Here is a 20,555-nt window from a genome sequence, read left to right on the forward strand (position 1 = left end):
GTACTCATCATTTTATAGTGCTTACGATTTCTTGAGCAATTTTAATATCAAATTTTGGCGTCAAAACTTGTAGTCTAAGTGTAGTATGGTACGTTAATTCTACAAAAGAAAATTACCCTAACCTTTAAGGATGGAAGGAGTGGTAGTCTAATTATAAATGGCAACTAAATTATGAGTTCAAGATACCTAATAAATGCGTGGTAGCTGGTTCTGAACAGACAATAATACATAATATATTTCAATTGAGTACCTCCTTTTTTGTAGTCGTTAAAATATGTATCATAAAAAAATATATTTTTTATATATAGTTTAATATAAGTTAAAATAAATACATAAATACTTGAGATTAAAACGTCTTACCTGTCACGCTACACCAGTACCGAGAGACAGTTTACGTAGAAAAAAAGCTATAATTATTTATATGTGAGTATAGGACATGACAACGAGCGATGCGTCCTCACTTAGTGAGCGCTCGGCGCAGTATGAGAATTAGTGCTGGGAGTTTTTTTCAGAAACGGTTTTAAGAACTAGTTTAAGAACTATTGAAGCTTTAAGAACTATTGAACTTTGCCAGCTTTGTAATACCCCTGGGTCGACTGCACTGTCGACGCCTTCAGATATTCAGTCGCGAGCTTCAGAGGTTAAGTCCCTGTCGTCTCGTTCGACACCTATCGGCAGCTGTGATACAGGATTTGCAATGGTGGATGTTACATGTGACCAGAAGATCAGAGGTACACCTGCCGAAAATAACGACCTTCTTGACAACCGATGCAGCCAATTTCGGTTGGGGAGCTCAGTTGAACGATCACATTCTATCCGGAGGCTGGTCTCTTTATTATTATTATTTCTATAAACATTCGCCAGGTGATAACAAACATCTCACAAACCCGGAGATAACGTAAGAACCACAATAGAAAGATTTTACCTGTCAATAAAATCCATATTGTGGTTCTGGAGTCCTCTCCGGGCCTATTAAAGGCCCGCCTGGTGAGACGCAATGACGATAGCTGCAGTAAATTGGTATGCCCACTGGTGAATGACCGGAAGTATAATAAATTTGCATTCATTTAGTTGCTTGATAAGAATGTTGACAGGAAATAGAAGGAAAAAGAAAAAGGAAATCAATTGACGGTTTACTTTAAGGCAGAAAAACGTCAAAATCCAAGCTATGCTCTCTCACAAACCCGGAGACGACTCCAGAACCACAATATGGATTTTATTGACAGGTAAAATCTTTCTATTTTTTCTATAATGTACAGAAATAATTATTAAAAAGAAACTGAACTTTTGTACGGTATTTTTTGTTTGAATAACTGAATATTTGGCTCACAATCCGTTTCAAAAATGTCGTGATAACGGCTATTCCAGCATAATCTTAACACAATTTATAAGTTAATTATAAATGCCTCGTTTTGTGTTCAAATGTCAGATCGAGCCGATAAAAAGTTCTCGGGTTTTCTGACGATAAATTCTCAGTAAAACTCGAATTCTGGTCATGCAAAGGTGTACAGTCCCCTGTCTCAGGAAGCAGTAAAGCCGTTGGTCTTGCGCCTGAATTATTTCCACTCGTGTCTGATTCGCCGACGCATCGGAATATGAGAGAATAGACAGTGCACCTGTGTAGGCGCACACACGCCCTATAATATGTCCGGCGTAGCTGGCTGGTCTCCCTTGACATATTCCAACGTGACCGAAACCAATCAGGACGTTCATCGTCAAATTATAATATAATTTGGCTTAAAAAGTAGTTTTGTGCAAGCAATGCAAGTTAAATAAATCTAAACGAATCTAATCTACAAAGTTACTTTGTTTCAACGAAACTCCTACAGTTATGATTCATATGAAATCTAGCCTCTTCGAATCAAAAGTGGGGTTAAACCTAATAAAATTTCGAGATCTTAAATAACCAATAATATTCTCTTTGGATTCGCAAAAAAATGCGTTTTGAATATTGGCATAGTTGTTATCAGTACTGGTAGTAAAATTATACAATAATTAATTGTATTGCGTTGTTAATCAAATGTTTGTGTATCTTTTTTTCTTGGATTATAATAATCGAAGAAAAAAATAAAGCTCATAATTAGGCGTAAATTTATTGTTCTACCTTGTATGAAAATTTGTAATCTTCTGGTACAAACTACAAAAGCTTTTTCTACAAATGTCTGCTGGTCCAACTGGAATGTAGGAATCCAGTGTTTTAGACTCCATGTGTAAGAATATAACTTTATATATAAATAATATAAATAACCTCTAATAGGTATTACCTCCCTTGTTCTCTCTGTTTATTTGTCTACTTTATTTAAATATTTAATAATTATTAAGTTATTATATAATTTACAGTTTAAGAAGCAGTATTTTCGGAATGAGTATTTACGTGGAATATAAAAATGTATTACTACAAAAAATTTATTTGATTTGGTTTGAACATTTGAAGCAAATGGTTTTTATGGCGTAATTCTTGTCTTGTTCTTGTCTACTACACGTCACACGATATCATTAGACAAAGCGACGTCTGTTCAACTCCACGGTATGTATGTCCTTTATTTTATTGTTAGATTTATAATGTACTTTAACAACTCAAAAATAATATTAAAAAAAAACTATTAATTAATCGTTATCTAATATAATTATGTTATTGGTGTAAAGTATTTAAAGTAATACTATTTCTTGTTTGGCGTGAACTAAGGACTAAATTGCCTTTTTAACGAACTGTTACAGGTTCGTACTCGTATATTTTAACATACTTATTAATCGTGTATGTTCGTGTATTACTTTTCTGTTTAAGTTTTAGTTTAATAAAATATTATGTTACATTAACTTGAATCTTTAAACTCGAATAAACTACAAGACTCCTACGTATATTGACAATATGTTTTGTAACTGTGAAATATAAGTATTAATTATAAATAATTTAACTTCTGATTATTATGGTTAAAAGTTTTTCATGGAAGACAAAATATGAACTTCCTTATTAACATAATAAATTAAAGCCAATAACGGCTAATAAAGTAAATTGTTTTAAAATTATCTTATTTAGATTTAATGACACGTTCTATGTGGTATTTCGTTAAAATTAATGAATAGCATCATTTATAATATTGCTCCATATATATACATAAATATATAGCTGTAATATAGAATAATTTCCTAATTTAGTAAAATGTTGTAAAGTTGCCGCCACTAATTAAGACTGGAAACAGAATTGATCCCAGTGATAAAAAACTTTGTTTTATACTTACATCTTTGAAAAAATATTTTAAATTAAACTCTCTTCCAAATCTGTACATATACTATTTTCCATTGCGAGCAATTCGGTTTTACAACGTTATTACTACACTACTTATAACATTTGCCTATTCCTGTTGTTGTCCGATTTTACCGTACTTAGTGTGAAAAAGCAAAACTATATTAAAGTATTAAACAGCGATTTTAATGCAAACGACGATATAGTGATTTTTTTTAAATGACTTTAGATTCTAAACTACTGTAGAATCGTCCCTAACTGTAAGACTCGCCTCTGAAGCACATGCGTTAATGTTTTTATCAAAGTAAGAATACTTACAGTTGCGTCACAATATATTTACGATATAAGATTTTAAATGAACATGGTTATTTTTATTACTATCCGTATTTAAAACGTGATATTTACCATGTTTTTAATTTTTATTTGGTGGAGCTCGATATTTCGACATTATTTAAGAATGTCTTGTTCGACGAGACTCGTAGAAAGAACATGGTAAATATCCCGTTTTAAATACTGATATTTACAACAATGTTTGTAAGTATATTCACAGTGATAATAATTGTATAAACATTCAACGCTAAGTTTCCGACTACGCAATTGAATCGATCCTTTCTGGGACAAGGAATTCGTTTCTATAAAATAAACCCGCTGATACTTTTAAATTTGCCTATTCATACACATCAATCGATAGTTAAAAAAAAAACAAAAAATTTTGATAAATATTACTCAATGAAAAATTATGTAGACGACAAAAAAGCGTGGAGTTAGTAGTACTTGTCGACTTTCAGGCATCATATACGAGTGTTAGACAGATAGATTTAATTGTATTAGACAGACGTATCTTTATATTTTTTGTAGTCCGTACCGGTGCTAGTTTTACATTTAATACTATAACAAAATAGCATGTCAAAACTTGCTTGAAAAATGTATGTATGTATAATGTTATTAATAAGAATATTTGATAAAAAATACTATAATTAATTTATTAAAATAGTGATGTGTGTTGTCCTTTTATATCGGAACTTACTATAATAAATAAAATAGTTAGAATTTTATTCAAAGGAGAATATTATTCGGTGAAAACTAGAACTGATAAGATATTTGCATTGAATTCAAATGTAAACGGCAAAATCAATTGATTATTCTTAAAAAACTGATTAATTAATTTTACACCATAAATATGCAACCTAAATTATCAACTCGTTCTATATGAATTCAACAAATCAGTTCGAGGTTACCCAAATAATTAAATCCCTCAATACTAATGCATGTGGCTGGGATGGTATCACTCCAACTTTCTATAAAATTGCGACAAATGTCTTAGTAAAACCAATTACATTCATTTGCAACCTCTGAAACAAACCGCTCTTTGAAAACGTGATATAATTAATTTGATACGAAAAAAAAAATTACCACAAAGTAACCTCTAAAAAAATCTTTTAATAAATAAAAACTATACTTTTTACATTCAATAATTCTGGTTTTTTGTCAGATTATTCTACAAGCAATATACTAGTTTAATACTGTTTTACTTTTTTAATAAAATCACTAGATTTTTTTAAAATCAGATATTCTTATTTTCGTACAAAATGCTTACGCATGGTGCGTAACTGTGTACAGACTACAGGTATAGACATTGCCGGCCGAGGCCTGATGCTATACGGACTTGTCGATCTTTTCGGCGCATCAGTACTTTACGAGATATTATTTTATTTTTATAATTTTAATTGTAAATTCATTGTTTCTTATTTTCTTATACATAGTAAATATTATTCTTTCTTGTAAATAAATATATTAAGTTAAAATAGTGTAGTAGTAATAAGTCATTTGTATTTTATTAACTTATTTGTTATAAATTTTAATTGTGTAAATATGGGAAATAAAGTGAAAACCGTGAGGAAAACTATAAAACGTTCATATAAATTAAGCGCCGAACAAATGAACGATATTAAAAGGTAGTAGTATTTTATTTGTAAACACATATTTTTTTTATTCATTTTTATTAAACAGTATCACTAGGAAAAAATCACAATGATTGTGAATTTATTGATAAGGGTGTACTAGAAGAAGCCTCTTCACAGGTAATAATATTCTTAACATCTGCCGCATGTTGCTGGGTAAAATCACCTTGCCAGAAAAATGCTAATGCCCTGTCCTACCCACTAAAACCATCCTCGGGTTTCCACCATGCCGCCGCGTGCCGCGCATGCCGCGTGCCGCGCATGCCGCATTAACTGCTAAAAAAACACCATTTGTCGTATCTTCACGATTCGAGAACATTCCGTTAGGCGCCACAGCTAGTATCGAAATACTTGGCGTCGATGTTTCGAGCCTCGTTCAGTTCCGCGGTCAATTGGAAGGCAAAGCCAAATTGGCATCAAAAAAGCTCGGTGTGCTCATCAAGGCAAGACAGTATTTCATGTCGGCCCATCGTCTAAGACTATACAAGGCGCAAATTCGGCCTCACATGGAATACTGTTCTCACCTCTGGGCGGGTGCTCCCCAGTACCAGCTCCTTCCATTTGACCGTATCCAACGTAGAGCGGCTCGAATTATCGACGATCAAGCCCTCTCCGATCTGCTTGATCCTTTGGCTTTGCGTAGAGATGTTGGATCGCTCTGCATCTTCTACAGAATTTATCACGGGGAATGTTCCGAGGAATTGTTCGGATTAATCTCGGCTGCTGAATTTCACCTTCGGACATCTCGTCAAAATTCCAAATATCACCCGCACCACCTAGATGTCCGAAAATCCACAACAGCGCGATTTTTAAGACACTTTCTGCCTCGCACAACCACTCTGTGGAACCAGCTTTCGCCGGCGGTTTTTCCGAACCGATACGACTTAGGAACCTTCAAGAAAAGAGCGTACTCTTTCCTAAAAGGCCGGCAACGCACCTGCAAGCCCTCCGGTGTTGCAGATGTCCATGGGCGGTGGTAGTCACTTTCCATCAGGTGAGCCTCCTGGTCCTTTGCCACCTCTACTATAAAAAAAAAAAAGAGTAGCGAGCCCTCCCACTCCCTCCTAGCCAACGAGGCCACTCACATGGTCCGCCCTAACACCGATCAGGGACGTACCAGGAGCAGCCCCGCGGCATCCCTCTCGCCAGTCTTAACCGTGGCCGGCAAGCAAGCTCAAGCCGGCCCCGTTGCCCAGGGTACGCCACGAGGAGGCGACTGACATGCACCCCTAGTATGATTGACCTAGTTAACCAATGATTCATTCATTTATTACGTAAGACTATTTTCGCTTGTTTTTGACCGCCTCTCCCCCTATTATAAGAAAAAATAAGAATAGACTTGTTTAATATTTATTACGCAAGAATCTAAAGGAAAAATGAATACACGTTTGGTTTATTTTCATGTTTGTTTCAATGAATAAATATTAAAAAAAAAAAAACAATTTTTTGAAATATTTATACGTAATTTCAAAGGTACTAATAATCTTTATTTTTATGCCCGCCCGTTGCCATGGAAAGGGAAACATCGTTTTATACGCATCCGAGCGAACCTCGACAATCGAACCTTTTTAAATAATTTTAACTTTGCGCATTTTTTTGTTCTTACGTAAGAACTATCGAGACTCCTTCCCACTTGTAAAGCTGTCATTTTTTTTGTATAAAAAATATAAATAAAAATATTTTCAGTTTAATTGAATCAGTTTTATTTTATAATCATTTGTTAATTAACATCAAAAGAAATAAAAAATATTCTGTTGTCCTATCTATTTTTTAGGAGATTTATGATTGATCTTACTTCGCTCGGTTTGGCGCCATCTTAATACTTAGATGATTCTAATGAATATTTGGGCGTAACCTCGTTACCTCGCCTTAGCCCTTAGTGCACGGGATTACCGTTTTTGTCGATTGTGTAAGTGTGTGCGTGCGATTCTCAAGGGCACTTAGCTTTTGTAGTCCTCTTGATAAACTTGTTTATTAATTTTCCCTTAATTCAAAATCAATTTCACATATTTTTACGTGATAAATATCTTGTGCTTTTTAATGTTCAAGATGTCAACTACGAATCGATTGGATCTCGTAATACTTGGCGCGACTGGTTTCACGGGAAAGCGTGTGGTTGGTGAGTTGGCGAGAATCGGCAAGAATTATCCGGATATCAAGTGGGCTGTAGCTGGAAGGAACCGGAATAAACTGGAAAGTGTTCTTCAAGATATTTCGGAAAAGACTGGTAAGATTTATTTACTTAGGTACCTATTTGAAGATCTTTGATACAGTAATGCCCACTGTAAATATATCTAAATTACCTAATTGATGCATATATATATATATATACATACATATGTATGTATATAAGTAATTATTATTATAATGTTATGCGTCGTATCCCTACTATTATAGCTTTCTGATGATACTTTCATAGATACTTATCAAAGACAATTAGAATCTGATCTAGTCCTAGCATATTTTAATATATTTGAATATTATCTGAATAATTTTTGTACTTCCTTCGTGTATTACTAATCATACAAAAGGTAGAAAATTCAATAAATCCGCCTTTTATACCAACTACACTATTTTTGCCAATTTCAATAAAGTCTTTATAGATAAAATTATATAAAATGTTTACAAAAATAAAATGACTTCAAAAACGACTACTACGAAAGGCTACAGTTTCGATCATCAATAACAATAGTACTGGCCGATTCGATTCAAAAGTATTTCGTCGCAAAATAACAAAGTTGCGATTTTCACAATTTTTTTTATTTATAAAGCGCACAACAAAAAATAATTTATAATCAGTCTTTATTGCGTTTACATAATTACGAATGTGCGAAGGATCATTAAAAAGCCGCAATGACGGAATAGGATACGACGCAATACGAACATAGAGATACTGTCGGTTACAAAGTATTTCATGTTTATGTTTATGTTTTATAAATCTTAGTCACGGATAATTAATAATGTAACGACGTAATTGTGCATTTATATTCATCGGATAAGAAAAAAACCTGGGATACAAAACATCCAAGTTGAAGACGGACGCTACAAGATAGACAATGATAATTTTTGTTAATGTTTTTAAAAAAAAAAAACGAGAGGTTTCTTGGAACGAAGTTGCTTTCGATATATATATATATATATATATATATAACAGACACAATTAATTTAATTAACAACGTTTGATTTTATATTGTACGATTCAATCACTTGTGAATTAAAACAATACTAAAAAAATAATTTAAATAATGTTATATTAAGGCGTATACAATAGAAAAAGATAAAAGAAAAAGACAGGGATAGGTCGCTTGTGGGGATAACACAATTTCCTTACGTTACATATAATGATTATTCCCAGTTCACTCTACTGTTAGGCGGTAATATTATGTAAACGAGAGGCAAAAAAGTGGGCAAACATTTTATTGACCATAACTATGTTATGATGCGTAGTTTGATTGTATGTAAAACACGTCGCTCTTTGTCTATTACATAGTATTTTTGTGATTAAATCTAAGCTACTAAAAAATGTTTATACAACTGTAAACAGCAGTTAAGCATCCGCCGTAAGAGGGTCACTTATACTGAATGTATTTTAATGCAATCAACATGCAGAACACAATGGCTTAGTCAAATGGTTATAACTCAAATACTTCGCCTAGCTAAAACGATACAAAATTATAAATCTTAAAATTAAAAAATGGTTTTTAGGTGACGATTTGTCAAAAATTGAAATCATAATAGCGGACGTGGAGGACAAGATTTCTATAAAGGACGTGTGTTGTCGAGCGACAGTCGTTGTCAACTGTTGCGGGCCATTTGTGCAGTACGGGGAGGTCGTGGTATCCGCGGCTATTGACTGCAAGACACATTATGTCGATGTCAGTGGGGAGACCCAGGTTTGTTTATCATAATTAAAACCTGATCTTTGCTTACAAACTAAATTCTCCATTTAAAATTATTTTCATGAATTCCGAACACATTTCGATCATTCTGTATCAAAGCCTTTTCAAAACCGTTGATTTCAAAACATCTTTGGGCCAAATGTAAATCATCATATTAAGATATCTTATCCTTTGTCTGAGTGTACCATATTATCCAGTTTGTTTTATTATCTAGTTCATTGAGTTGTTGGAAAAAAAGTATGACCAGCCGGCACGAGAAGCAGGAATTTATATAATCAATGCCTGTGGCCTTAGCAGTATCCCAGCTGACTTTGGAGTATCTTTCTTGGAACAGAATTTTGGTGGTAAGATAGACAAAAATTAATACATTTTCGCCATTAACACTGTTACCTGTTGGAACCTTGATATAGAAATTAAGATTCAAAAATGCTTGTAAGAACATACTTTTTGTTCATCGAAACGGTTCAACGGAAGAAAAGTTAATCAAGAATCTCATAATTAAACCTGAAGTTTGTGGGTATGATATAATATATTGTGGTCGAATGAAAATAAAACGTACATTAATCAAGAATTCTATATTGGAAATCTGAAGCATCGAAGCAATTGACACATGCTTTGAGCTGATGAAAACCCATTATTTCTGTAATCTTAAGACATTGGCGCTTACTCGAGTCTTGTAGATTCAACTGGTATTCTAGTTACAGTAGTTTATTTTAAGTAAAACGTACTTCATAATTAGTAGTTTATATTTTACCCCTAGCAAACCATGCTAGTTTGTAACTAATAAATTAAACAAAGGAACGCTCGTGTTTCGAAATAAAATGTGTTAACTTTATACAAAAAACAATAAAGTCAATTTTTATCTACATGAAAATTAACATTAAGTCCTTAAATATATACAAATATAAATTAAAAATGGTTACTGTATAATTCATGACCGTGTCGATTGCTGGCAAGTATTCTAGCAGCATTTCTCCGTTGAATCGCAATTCCGATCCACCGGACAAAAAATGATTCAGCGCTACTAAAATTTTAATGAAGGTTTTCTCACTACTACTCCAAGGTCTAAGTGTTTCAATTGCAAATAAATTCTCATAAATTAATCTTCTGTACATGTGTATGTTACAGAACTCCTAAACAATTACTTTGAAATTTTCTTGTGTGTATCAGATCGGTTGGTTTAGACTGGATCCAGTAGATGACGTTGCGATCGGAAAGTAAAACAAAATCATATATCTCGACAAAGTTGGGACGGGTAGTTCGTATATATCATATATCCATGATATATTCCATTTGTATGCCTCATCCAATTATCCTCATCCAACAGAAATTCAGAAAAATCTTTCGAAGTAAAATTGTCACAAAATCAATGGGCTAGAATTATGAAAACTAAGCTTCTTTTTCATATAATCACATTGACTTACTCTCCTTTCAAATACCAATAATGATGATACATAGGAAATTGATGAATGGAAAATCGGGAACCAGTCCAACCTATCTGGGGTTTGCATAAAGTCCTACCAGTCAGCGAAAACACATGAGCCATTAGAGATTCGTAAACATTAATTAATTGTTCGATATTTTTCCCAGGCACGTTAAATTCTGTAGAGTCATATTTGATAACACATTTCCCACCAAGGATAATGGTAGAGGGCAGACGTAACGGCATTATCCGATACAGCAGTTGGGTGGCAATTATTAACAGGTAACACAAAACATAATAAATTTAATACATTTTTGTTAGATTTACAAATGATCACAGCAATACTAGTAGTAGTACTTAGTATTGTTACGTTCTGGTTTAAAGGAGAGCCGAGATGGCCCAGTGGTTAGAACGCGTGCATCTTAACCGATGATTTCGGGTTCAAACCCAGGCAGGCACCACTGAGTTTTCATGTGCTTAATTTGTGTTTATAATTCATCTCGTGCTCGGCGGTGAAGAAAAACATCGTGAGGAAACCTGCATGTGTCTAATTTCAACGAAATTCTGCCACATGTGTATTCCACCAACCCGCATTGGAGCAGCGTGGTGGAATATGCTCCATACCTTCTCCTCAACGGGAGAGGAGGCCTTAGCCCAGCAGTGGGAAATTTACAGGCTGATTATGTATGTTATATGTATGTATGGTTTAAAGGGTCACTGAATCAGTGCATCTACAAGCACATGGGACCTAAGTAGACATAACATAGCTTCCTTGTTGGTGGTGCATTAGGAATGTAAGCAATGGTTAATATTTGCACCAATGTCAAGGGGCGGTGGTCACTTACCATCAGATGACCCGTTTGCCCAACAGTGATTATTATAAAAAAAATAATCTGAAAATTGATTCCACCTATATCTTTTGAAACTGATCTCAGGCTATGAACAGCAGACATAATTATAATGATCATTGCTTTAAGTACTGTTGTTGTTATTATTATTATTATAAATTCAGCGTCATCATTTACTTGAAAGTCACTCAAAAGGAGCTCTGAGCTATAAATGTTGATCAATGTTTATTTTAAAAAGGATAATATATTTTACATTTCAGTATGGCATACATATCGATGAAGAAGATCCGACAAAGGCCGTCTTTTAAAACTGAACCGGAATTAAAGCAGAGGTAAAATTATTTTTGAACGAAATTTAATTAATAAAATAATGTAAATTTAAAATTTATAATAATACTCTTTATATAGTAAGTCTGTTTAAGTTAGATGAAAGACCGTTTTTTTTCAAATAGTTAGTATTCGGTTTATAAGGTTTTTTGAATATCACCCAGGGCGCTAATTCTACTAACAAATTAGTAATTTTATCGCAAGCGAATCGTAACGTTATTGTTTAGGCGTTTTTCAATTGTACTAAATATTATTCCAGTTGTTATTTGGTCGCAGTTAAATTAACTGAATCGACCCTCAGTTACGATTAACCTGTTCTTTATTTATATGTCCATCCTTGGGGTTTATTCTTACTTAATACTAATAAATACACCAGAACACAGAATATATATTTTTTAATTTTATAAATATTATAATCCTGAAGTTAAAAATCCAATTAACAAAAATATCCTATTGTGATTCCATGCGCTGCCATGGACTCTCTTTTGTTTTTTTTATATAATTATTTTGCGCAGGAAAACATCTTGTATTGTTTTTTAAAGCCATACGAATGACGCTCTGAAATCGATTACACTTTTATGAAATCGGATACAATAACAAAATATAAGTTTATTAAATATATAATTATAATATAAATGTAACTACATAAATAAGTATTCTAACAATAGTAAATTTCGTTTAATTCGGTTCTCCGGTTTAGTCGTCTAAGTGTAACAGACAGGGTCACTTTCTCATTATAATATTAGTAAAGATCTTATTCTATCTAATTAGAAACTTATATTGTGTAGATATTTCAGTCACAAAACCAATTCTATTATTGAATTTTTGTAATTAACAGAAATACAAAATATGTGTGTAAAATAAAGTAGTGCCTACATCTATAATAAATGATATTAGAAATTGTTTCCAGGTGGCTACTTCATAAGAACTTAAACAAATGGTGTCTCCCATTTCCGGGCGCGGACAGTTTCGTAGTTCATCGCACACAACGTCATTTATTAGCGACGGATAACAAGCGACCGGTTCAATACAAACCGTATATAACTTTCCCTTCTATTTTCTCAGCAATAGGGACTATAATCGGTTGCATGCTGCTTTTCATTTTGAGTAAAATGCCTTGTACAAGACGGTTGCTCTTAAAACATCCGAAGTTCTGTTCCTTTGGACTAGTGACGTATGGTGATCCAAAAGAGGGGATGATGGACGGTTTTTGCTTTCAATATGAAATGTTGGGGAGAGGGTGGGACGAAGGGACCGATGTAAGGACGACTCCAGACAAGAGACTCGTTGCCAGAGTTAGCGTAAGTATGACGTAGTGTAGTATTAAATATTCATTAAAATTTGATATTATTTATTTCCCGAAAGACTATAACGTTCACTAATGTGACAAATTACTTTTACTTAAGCTTAACTTGTTGAGTACATCGCAAATTCACAGACGACAATTCGCAAGTAGAGTGACCACTTACATCAGGTGGCCCGCCTAAATAAAAAAAAGTCTAACCTACCAGAGCAACAGTCACCTAAGTGACAGCTCTTAAGATGAAAGTAAAAAATAAAACAGTCGGTTGTACTTAGATTACCTTACTAACATTATTGCACAATATTATGATCATTGGATTCTGACGTCATCATTTGGAATTTATAGTATTCCTTTTAAATTAGTTATGATTTGTAACGTGCGTTAATGTTCTCTCTCCAGTCCATAAACTATTTAATTTATGCTAAAATCTCGTTGCGACGCTGCGTGCTGAAGGTTGAACAAGTTAAACGTTACTATATATTCTGCATTTTCTTAATAAATAACGGCTTATATAAGTTAATCGAGTATCGTTTGTACTCACTCGAATAGTCCTCTTATTAAACCGATTTTATTTAATTTCATTTATTTGCCATCTAACAACCTATCATCATCATTGTTTGATAGTGTGATGTGGTCTATCGTCCATAGACATTGGTCATTCGTTACATTGTTAATGCACCAATCTTGGGAGCTAATACGTTATGCCTCCTGTGCCTGTAGTTACACTGGCTCACTCACCGTTCAAACTGGAATACAATTATGATGAGTACTGCTGTTTGGTTGTAGAATATATGATGAGCGGGTAGAACAACGATGGGCTCGCACAGAGCCTTATCATCAAGATATATAGGTACAAGGGTTATTTGTGGAAATTTCAGGTGTCAGGTGTTGACCCAGCATACGTCGGAACGGCGGTGGCTGTTATATTCTCAGCCATAACCATCATAAAAGAAAAAGAAAAATTGCCTCCCACGTATGTATTACTTATGTTAAATAACGAACATAGGATATTCTCTTTGATGATCAATGACAACTAATGACAGAGTGGACGGAATACGTCAATCTTAACTTAGGTTACAGGTTCAGATCAGGTCAAGTAGTTCTGAGAAGCATAGGTCAAAGTTCCGGTTAATTAACCCTCAAACTAACAGCGTAGAGACATCCGCCTTTAAAAAGCGATCGGTAAGAAGCAAAACAACTCTAGCCTTCAGCGATGGTAAACATTAGAATCGATTGATATAAGTTCTACCAATATACGGCTACCATTGTATACTATACGCGTTCAATGTTACAGATCTCATACTAATCTTTGAGAAACAAAAGAGCTTTCTAGCCTTTACCGATAACTTTAATAATATATATATATATATATATAAAAGTAAAATTGGGATAAGGGCAGGCGGATGATATGTATATATATATTATTCCATTTATATATTTTTTCTACCATGATCTGCTGGCACAAAAACGTTAGTAATGGACTCGGAACAAGTTCTAAATTATATTTCTTATAAAGATTTAAGAAAAACAAGAGTTTTTTTAATGCTAATTAAATTATAATTTTTTCGTCGATTTTCGTCACTTATCAAATATGTGGAGCTGTAGAACTTTGCTGCATACCAACAGAACACTTATTTAATTTTGATTGCCGGGCAATGATCTACTAAGTTCACTCACATAAGTAAATGGGAAATTTTTGACAATTTTAATTTTATTATTTTAGCCGACCTTAAAATTTGAAAGTTGATAAGATTAAACAAACAATAAAAATTAAGTCGGCATATTTATATTTAATATGTATTTATTTCATATCTACTATTAAATAAAATCATTCAACTTTTTTTATTATTGCAGAAGTGGAGTTATGACAGCTGGCGTCGCTTTCAGGAAGACAAGTATCCTGAAAAAATTGCAAGAGAATAACATAAAGTTTGAAATTATTAAAAAATAATAATAGTTAATCAGAAAAACAATACCCATTTAAATGTTTTATTATTAGAATTAAACTATAGACCTCTATTGGTGTTTCATTAAATCATATGTAGTTTAATTTTCATTTAATAGATGGCGTTAGTTGCGCTTAATTTTAATAACGCCGGCCGTTAAGAGATGGCGTTGCTTTTTCCACATATAACAGAATAGGTGACAGGACTTGTGAGTACCGTTTCAGTATGCCTGATGTGATCCCATCTTTGTGTTGGTTGTGAACTTTTAATTACAGTAACAATTTCGTCAGAATTTGTTTGTTCCATAACAAAAGAGGATATTTTTTTCAATCTCAAACTCAAATTCCTTTATTCAATATAGAAGCATTACACTTACTTATTGATAATCAAATTAAACACTATCACCGGTTCGGAAAAGGAAACACCCTGACCTGAGAAGAACCGGCGAAAGAAAATCATAATATAAATTTGCAAATAATAGGTACTTAAATGTATTCAAAATTATTTTAATACAAAGTTGTACATTAACTAGTAATTGAATCTTTAATATAAGTGTACTAATAAATGGATCGTGTAAATCTGTTAAGTGTTTTTATAAAAATGCTTGTAATTTTGTTAGTTCTATGAAAAAAGTACCTATGGTGTTTGTGAATTTGCACGGAGGAAGTGAAACTTATTATTAATTTTCTTTCGTGATGTATGATTTTAAAGAAGTTGCGTTTCAATAAAAAGTAACAAGCCACATCGATATGTTAATCAGAAAAATAAACTAATTCTCTGTACAATAAACTTGTCATTTTACGATAACACTTAGCTGGTACTAAGAACTATTGACCATATTTTTCTAAATCAAATAATTATACTTAAGGATTTATAATGAAACACATTATTTATAGAATAATTTAATGAGAGTCTGGATGATGAAAAGTAAGCCCGTTGAAACCCGCAAATATGTTTGAAGCACAGATTATAAAAGAAAAATGTTTCAATTCACGTCATACATTTTAAGGTATTATTTTTGTTTGTATGCTCGTTGCTGTAAGGTTTAGTTATTCCAATTGTATATTACGAATATTATTTTTGTATCTTTCAAATTAAGCAACATTATCTCTATATATATTTTTATACTAAAACAAAATCGTTTGCGTTGTCTGCACGGTACTGTAGATATTTTAAACTAAACAATGGATTTTAATGTAGTTCTCATCAATAAAGAGAGTGATTCAAGATGAAGGTTTATATGTATAATACATGTACATTATAGTAGAGAAAAACCGAGAATTACTATTTCATTAACTGGAAAAAAAATGAATTATTTTTTACGTTTGTTCTTCAACCTAGGAGTTGTTTAGGGTATATTTTTATTGTACCCACGTGAAGCTAGGACGGGTAGCTACCCGTCTTAGCTTACCTAGCTAGCCTAGCTAGGTTTATTACAAAGAATGACTTTGATGTTGTAACTTCAAACGAAACGTCCTTCTTTTCGTCACGGACATAATCAACTTCTTATTTCAAATTCAATTTTCCTCAGCTTACTTTCCTCTGAGAGTGCAGTGCTCTGTTTTTCATTTCGTATAGGTCTGAGAAGTGACACATCACCCAAATTCATAGTCATTATAAATGTTCTAATAGTAGAAGGTATTCATCACACGATCTGTCTATGCGGATTAGTGAATACACATGAGACATATTCTCATTTGACACATTCCTAAGCATTTACTCACGGTTTTCCGGCACCGAGTACGAGATAAACTATAAATACAAAGGGAACGCATGAAAACTCACTGGTACTTGCTAGGGCTTGAACCCGCAATCTTTAATAAATATTATTAAGTTATTGGAAACGTTAATTTCAAAATATAAATACTTCTTAATTAAAATAAGATAAGAAAATGTAATTAGGATGCTACTCTCAAGAACTAATTTGTGTAATTTTTACCTAACAGGAATGTCTACATGAATTATGATACCGTCTTAAATTGTTAAAATATTCAGGTAAATAAATAACTTGGATTCCACATATTATAATTGATCTTATTAAAATAATAAGATTTCGATTGAAAATAGATATAATTAATTTATTGGTAGATTTAATAGTTACTTAATAATACAAAAATGTACACACAATCGTACTTAACGCACTTTATACACATTTAATTAGCGATGGTTTTATTTGAAACCTGTACATTACTATTCTACAGACATGCGGTCATTCTCAAATTTAAGAAAAATAAAATATCATCCGCATTTTAGAGGCATTCAAAGCGTTACTTTGAAAATGACCAAGGTAAAGTCAGCAGCAATAAGGTTCTTTTTTTAAATATTTATTACAACTGTTTCATAGTCGGTATCTTTCCTTTTTAAAAACGAAATAAAAAAGCAATACATTTGAATCAGTTTTAATAATTCGAATTTTGAATTTCACTCATACTGAAATTTCCTTTCTCACTTTTGCTGCTGACTTTACTTTTAAAATAAAAAACAAAATAGACTTTGGTTTAAATTACATCGTAAAAAATGTCTTAAAATATAAAAGCATTTTATTCAAACAATTAAAACAATTGTAAAAAAATAAATTAAAAAATGAGTTTATCTATGTATGAATTTCAAAATTCACATTAAGGTCTACCTTTTACATATTTTTGATCTTAGAAATGAAAACTATTTCCTAAGTAATCTCATAACTAAACACTGAAAGTATTTCTATTACAAAATGGCGTATGTAACTTTAAGAAAATATTTACTATTTAAATTAAAGTTCATTAATTGTGCTACAAAAATAATTTCGCAGGAATAAAAAAACATACAATTAAAGATCTTACGGTGTAGTATTTGATTTCAGCTTAATAAATATATCTAAAATTAAATCGGGCAGAATAAAAAAAATCGGAATTTTCATAATCGTTACTCTTTTTATGGATGAAAAAAAAAAAACAATATCGAACCTTTTTGAAATGATATCACAAAGGGTTGTGACTTTTGACAAAATATGAATCATTTTTGATGAAATTAATAATTGACAACTTATAAAAAAGCTTATAAAAAAATTAGTATGGAATTTCACGCAGCGAGGAAAAATACATATTATTTATTACGTTACAACGCAATAAGGATTTAAAATTGTATTTAAATAGATATGTGGCGGCCTTTTAAAGGATTTTTACATTAAGTTTATTTATTACAAATACCTGCACACATATTAATATAATGTTACATTTTTACAATTAATTTAATATGTATAATTAAATACCTATCGACTAGGTTTATACTTCGGAATTTAAACATGACATAAATATCTATTTTAGAGACGAGAAAGCGGAGCGTGATGACCACCTAATAGCACAATCACGTTTGCACTTAGACTTTTTAATAAACCACTTATCAATTGTTAAGATTTTGCCGGCTATATCTTAAATATAACCAGATTAAAAATATCGTTACAGATTTTATATCAATAGATTTACAAATGGGGCTAAAATAAGCATCTCAAGCCGTTGGTTTTACATACAATTATACCTACACGTTTGACATTATGGTTTGATCAATTTATCAAATTGACCCCATCTTTGTATATTCAGGTAAATCGTATCAATGTCACTCATTCACAAACACTATTTAGCTCGACTCCCTGCTGTTCTCATTTGAGCCGATAGCACTAGAATGGGATGTTGAAGCGGCCTCGGGGGCTACGATCAGGCCTTCTTTGATGCGTTTCTTCTGTTTCATTCTTCGATTCTGGAACCAGATTTTGACTTGTGTCTCGTTCAGTTGTAGGGCGGACGCAATTTCTATCCTTCTCGCTCTTGTTAAGTATTTGTTGAAATGGAATTCTTTTTCGAGTTCAGTAAGCTGTTTGTTTGTGAAGTTGGTTCGGCCGGTGTTGTTCAAGTTGAGGAGTGGGTTAGCGAGCATCTGGCTGCCAGTCGGTGTGCGGAGACCGTCTTGCGGACTTCCAAGGACGCCCTGATTCACGAAGTCTGCTGGAGGTATCATCAGCTTTGGTGCTGGAAAGAAAAATAGTTTTATTAATTTAAATTTTCAATGTTTAATATTTTTCAACTTTCTGTTCTATGTATAATGCAAAGCTTATCAACACAAGTGTAAAATTTTCGGTCATTGTTTTTCATAATCTAATATTCTCTCACGTTCAATTTAATTCGTATCGGATTAAAGGGATTGGCTTCTGACAGGGATCGACTTCAAGGCGCTTTATTGAGTGTTTAGTTGTATTTGTTTAACTAACATCCGCTAACCTTCACATAACAATGAAATAGAACGCTATTTAACTTCGTCGAAAAAAAACAAAAAACCGTCGGTCAACTCATTTTTTTTTCGTCCGAACAAATATTTGCGGGCGCAGGTTTATTTATACAAAGCCTCATTGCTCATAATCTTTTTACGACATTACAAAGAATTGTCCGTGGGAGCAAATCGCCTGTATAATCGAGACAGGTGTCAATTTTTTCTAATACATGGACGAAAGAGATAAAAGATATTTCAATATTGGCTGTAAGGAGGCGCCCCGCTGCGCAGGAGTGCCTAACCTGCAGTCTCTTGGTATACGTGAAGTTTTGACGTTTATTATTGTAGAAAAGTAAACATGAATTGAGTTCTACGTGTCCGTGCTGTCAACTTTATGTTACAAGTTGGCTTTTGACTTTGTTTCGTTCAAGTTAAATTTTTTATAGATATATTTTTTTTAAACGACGCCTTTGAGAAATTTGGATATAAAATTTCTTCGTCGTCGTCTGTTATAAGTTTATTTAAATACAATTAATCAATAAATATTTGATATTATAATTATGTTTATTTATTTATTAATTATTTATTTGCATTTTTAAAATAACTTGAGTCTTATTTTATTCATATTGGCATAAAACTCTACTATAAAGTACATACATTTGATGTAACATAATAATAACATAATCAGCAACTCCATCGACTCAAGCGAATAAAATATTATTGGGCATTTCTTTCAAGCAATTGTAGCAGACGGAGTTTTGAATTTGATAGTGGTCGCATTCCCGTGCCTCGATAAGCCGTCCTGCGTCTGAACTCTATGTTAGTATTTCCGTATCCGAACGTGTTTAATTACCCTCTAAAGTTATGAGTAAAAATACCTGATTCGGACATGTTAACCTCAATCTTACAAAAAAAGTTCATCCACGATTTCTAGGGTCAGATTTCGGTCTTGCCGCGCCAATAGCTGGTGTGACAGATATCGGTCAGGAGGACATTAGTACCAATGTTTAACTGCGAATGTACTTTAATATCTAAATATTACTAGATACTTATAGTATAAGTTAAAGTTAAAGTTTTACAATGCTATTACTTTCGTAACGATGTCTATATTCATTTTATTAAAATATTAACGGAATTCGAATCAAATCGAACCGGCGAAAGAAATATGTTACACAATTATTTAATTTGAATGAGCGTGAAATGATTTATTTATTTTTCATTGGATATTTATTACAGATAATCAGATATAACTCGAAAATCACTACATAATTCGATCGTGAAAATGAACGAAAATTATATACGACATTGATTATTATAATAATAAGATTTATATTAGAAGAACACAAGTATCAAATTAGCGTA

At 32.6% G+C, this 20,555-nt stretch overlaps 2 protein-coding genes across 2 annotated transcripts in view; one reads left to right on the top strand and one right to left on the bottom strand.

Annotated features, from left to right (window-relative positions):
• Positions 1-7,254: 7,254 nt before the first annotated feature.
• On the top strand, positions 7,255-15,024 carry LOC113402353 (saccharopine dehydrogenase-like oxidoreductase). Its single transcript, XM_026642574.2, has 8 exons — positions 7,255-7,432; positions 8,911-9,098; positions 9,319-9,448; positions 10,695-10,809; positions 11,636-11,707; positions 12,613-13,003; positions 13,884-13,978; positions 14,860-15,024. The coding sequence occupies exons 1-8, from the start codon at positions 7,255-7,257 to the stop codon at positions 14,954-14,956; spliced, it is 1,266 nt and encodes a 421-aa protein (XP_026498359.2). The 3' UTR covers positions 14,957-15,024.
• A 1,984-nt stretch (positions 15,025-17,008) lies between these two features.
• LOC113402350 (homeobox protein Hox-D11a-like) overlaps positions 17,009-20,555 on the bottom strand; it is a 44,265-nt gene continuing 40,718 nt past the window's right edge. The window contains exon 2 of the mRNA XM_026642572.2: positions 17,009-18,955. Coding sequence (XP_026498357.1) covers positions 18,567-18,955 — 389 coding nt within the window. The 3' untranslated portion in view covers positions 17,009-18,566. The remainder of the gene's footprint in view (positions 18,956-20,555) is intronic.

The sequence above is a fragment of the Vanessa tameamea genome, chromosome 12 (genome assembly GCF_037043105.1).
Source record: "Vanessa tameamea isolate UH-Manoa-2023 chromosome 12, ilVanTame1 primary haplotype, whole genome shotgun sequence".
NCBI classification, from domain to species: Eukaryota; Metazoa; Arthropoda; class Insecta; order Lepidoptera; family Nymphalidae; genus Vanessa; species Vanessa tameamea.

Bases quoted from the DNA above. Each gene is read 5' to 3' on its own strand.
- LOC113402353 (XM_026642574.2), top strand. From the start codon at position 7,255: ATGTCAACTACGAATCGATTGGATCTCGTAATACTTGGCGCGACTGGT. The intron at 10,810-11,635 runs GTAACACAAAAC...TTTACATTTCAG, and splicing joins TGGGTGGCAATTATTAACAG to TATGGCATACATATCGATGA. The intron at 11,708-12,612 runs GTAAAATTATTT...AATTGTTTCCAG, and splicing joins GAACCGGAATTAAAGCAGAG to GTGGCTACTTCATAAGAACT.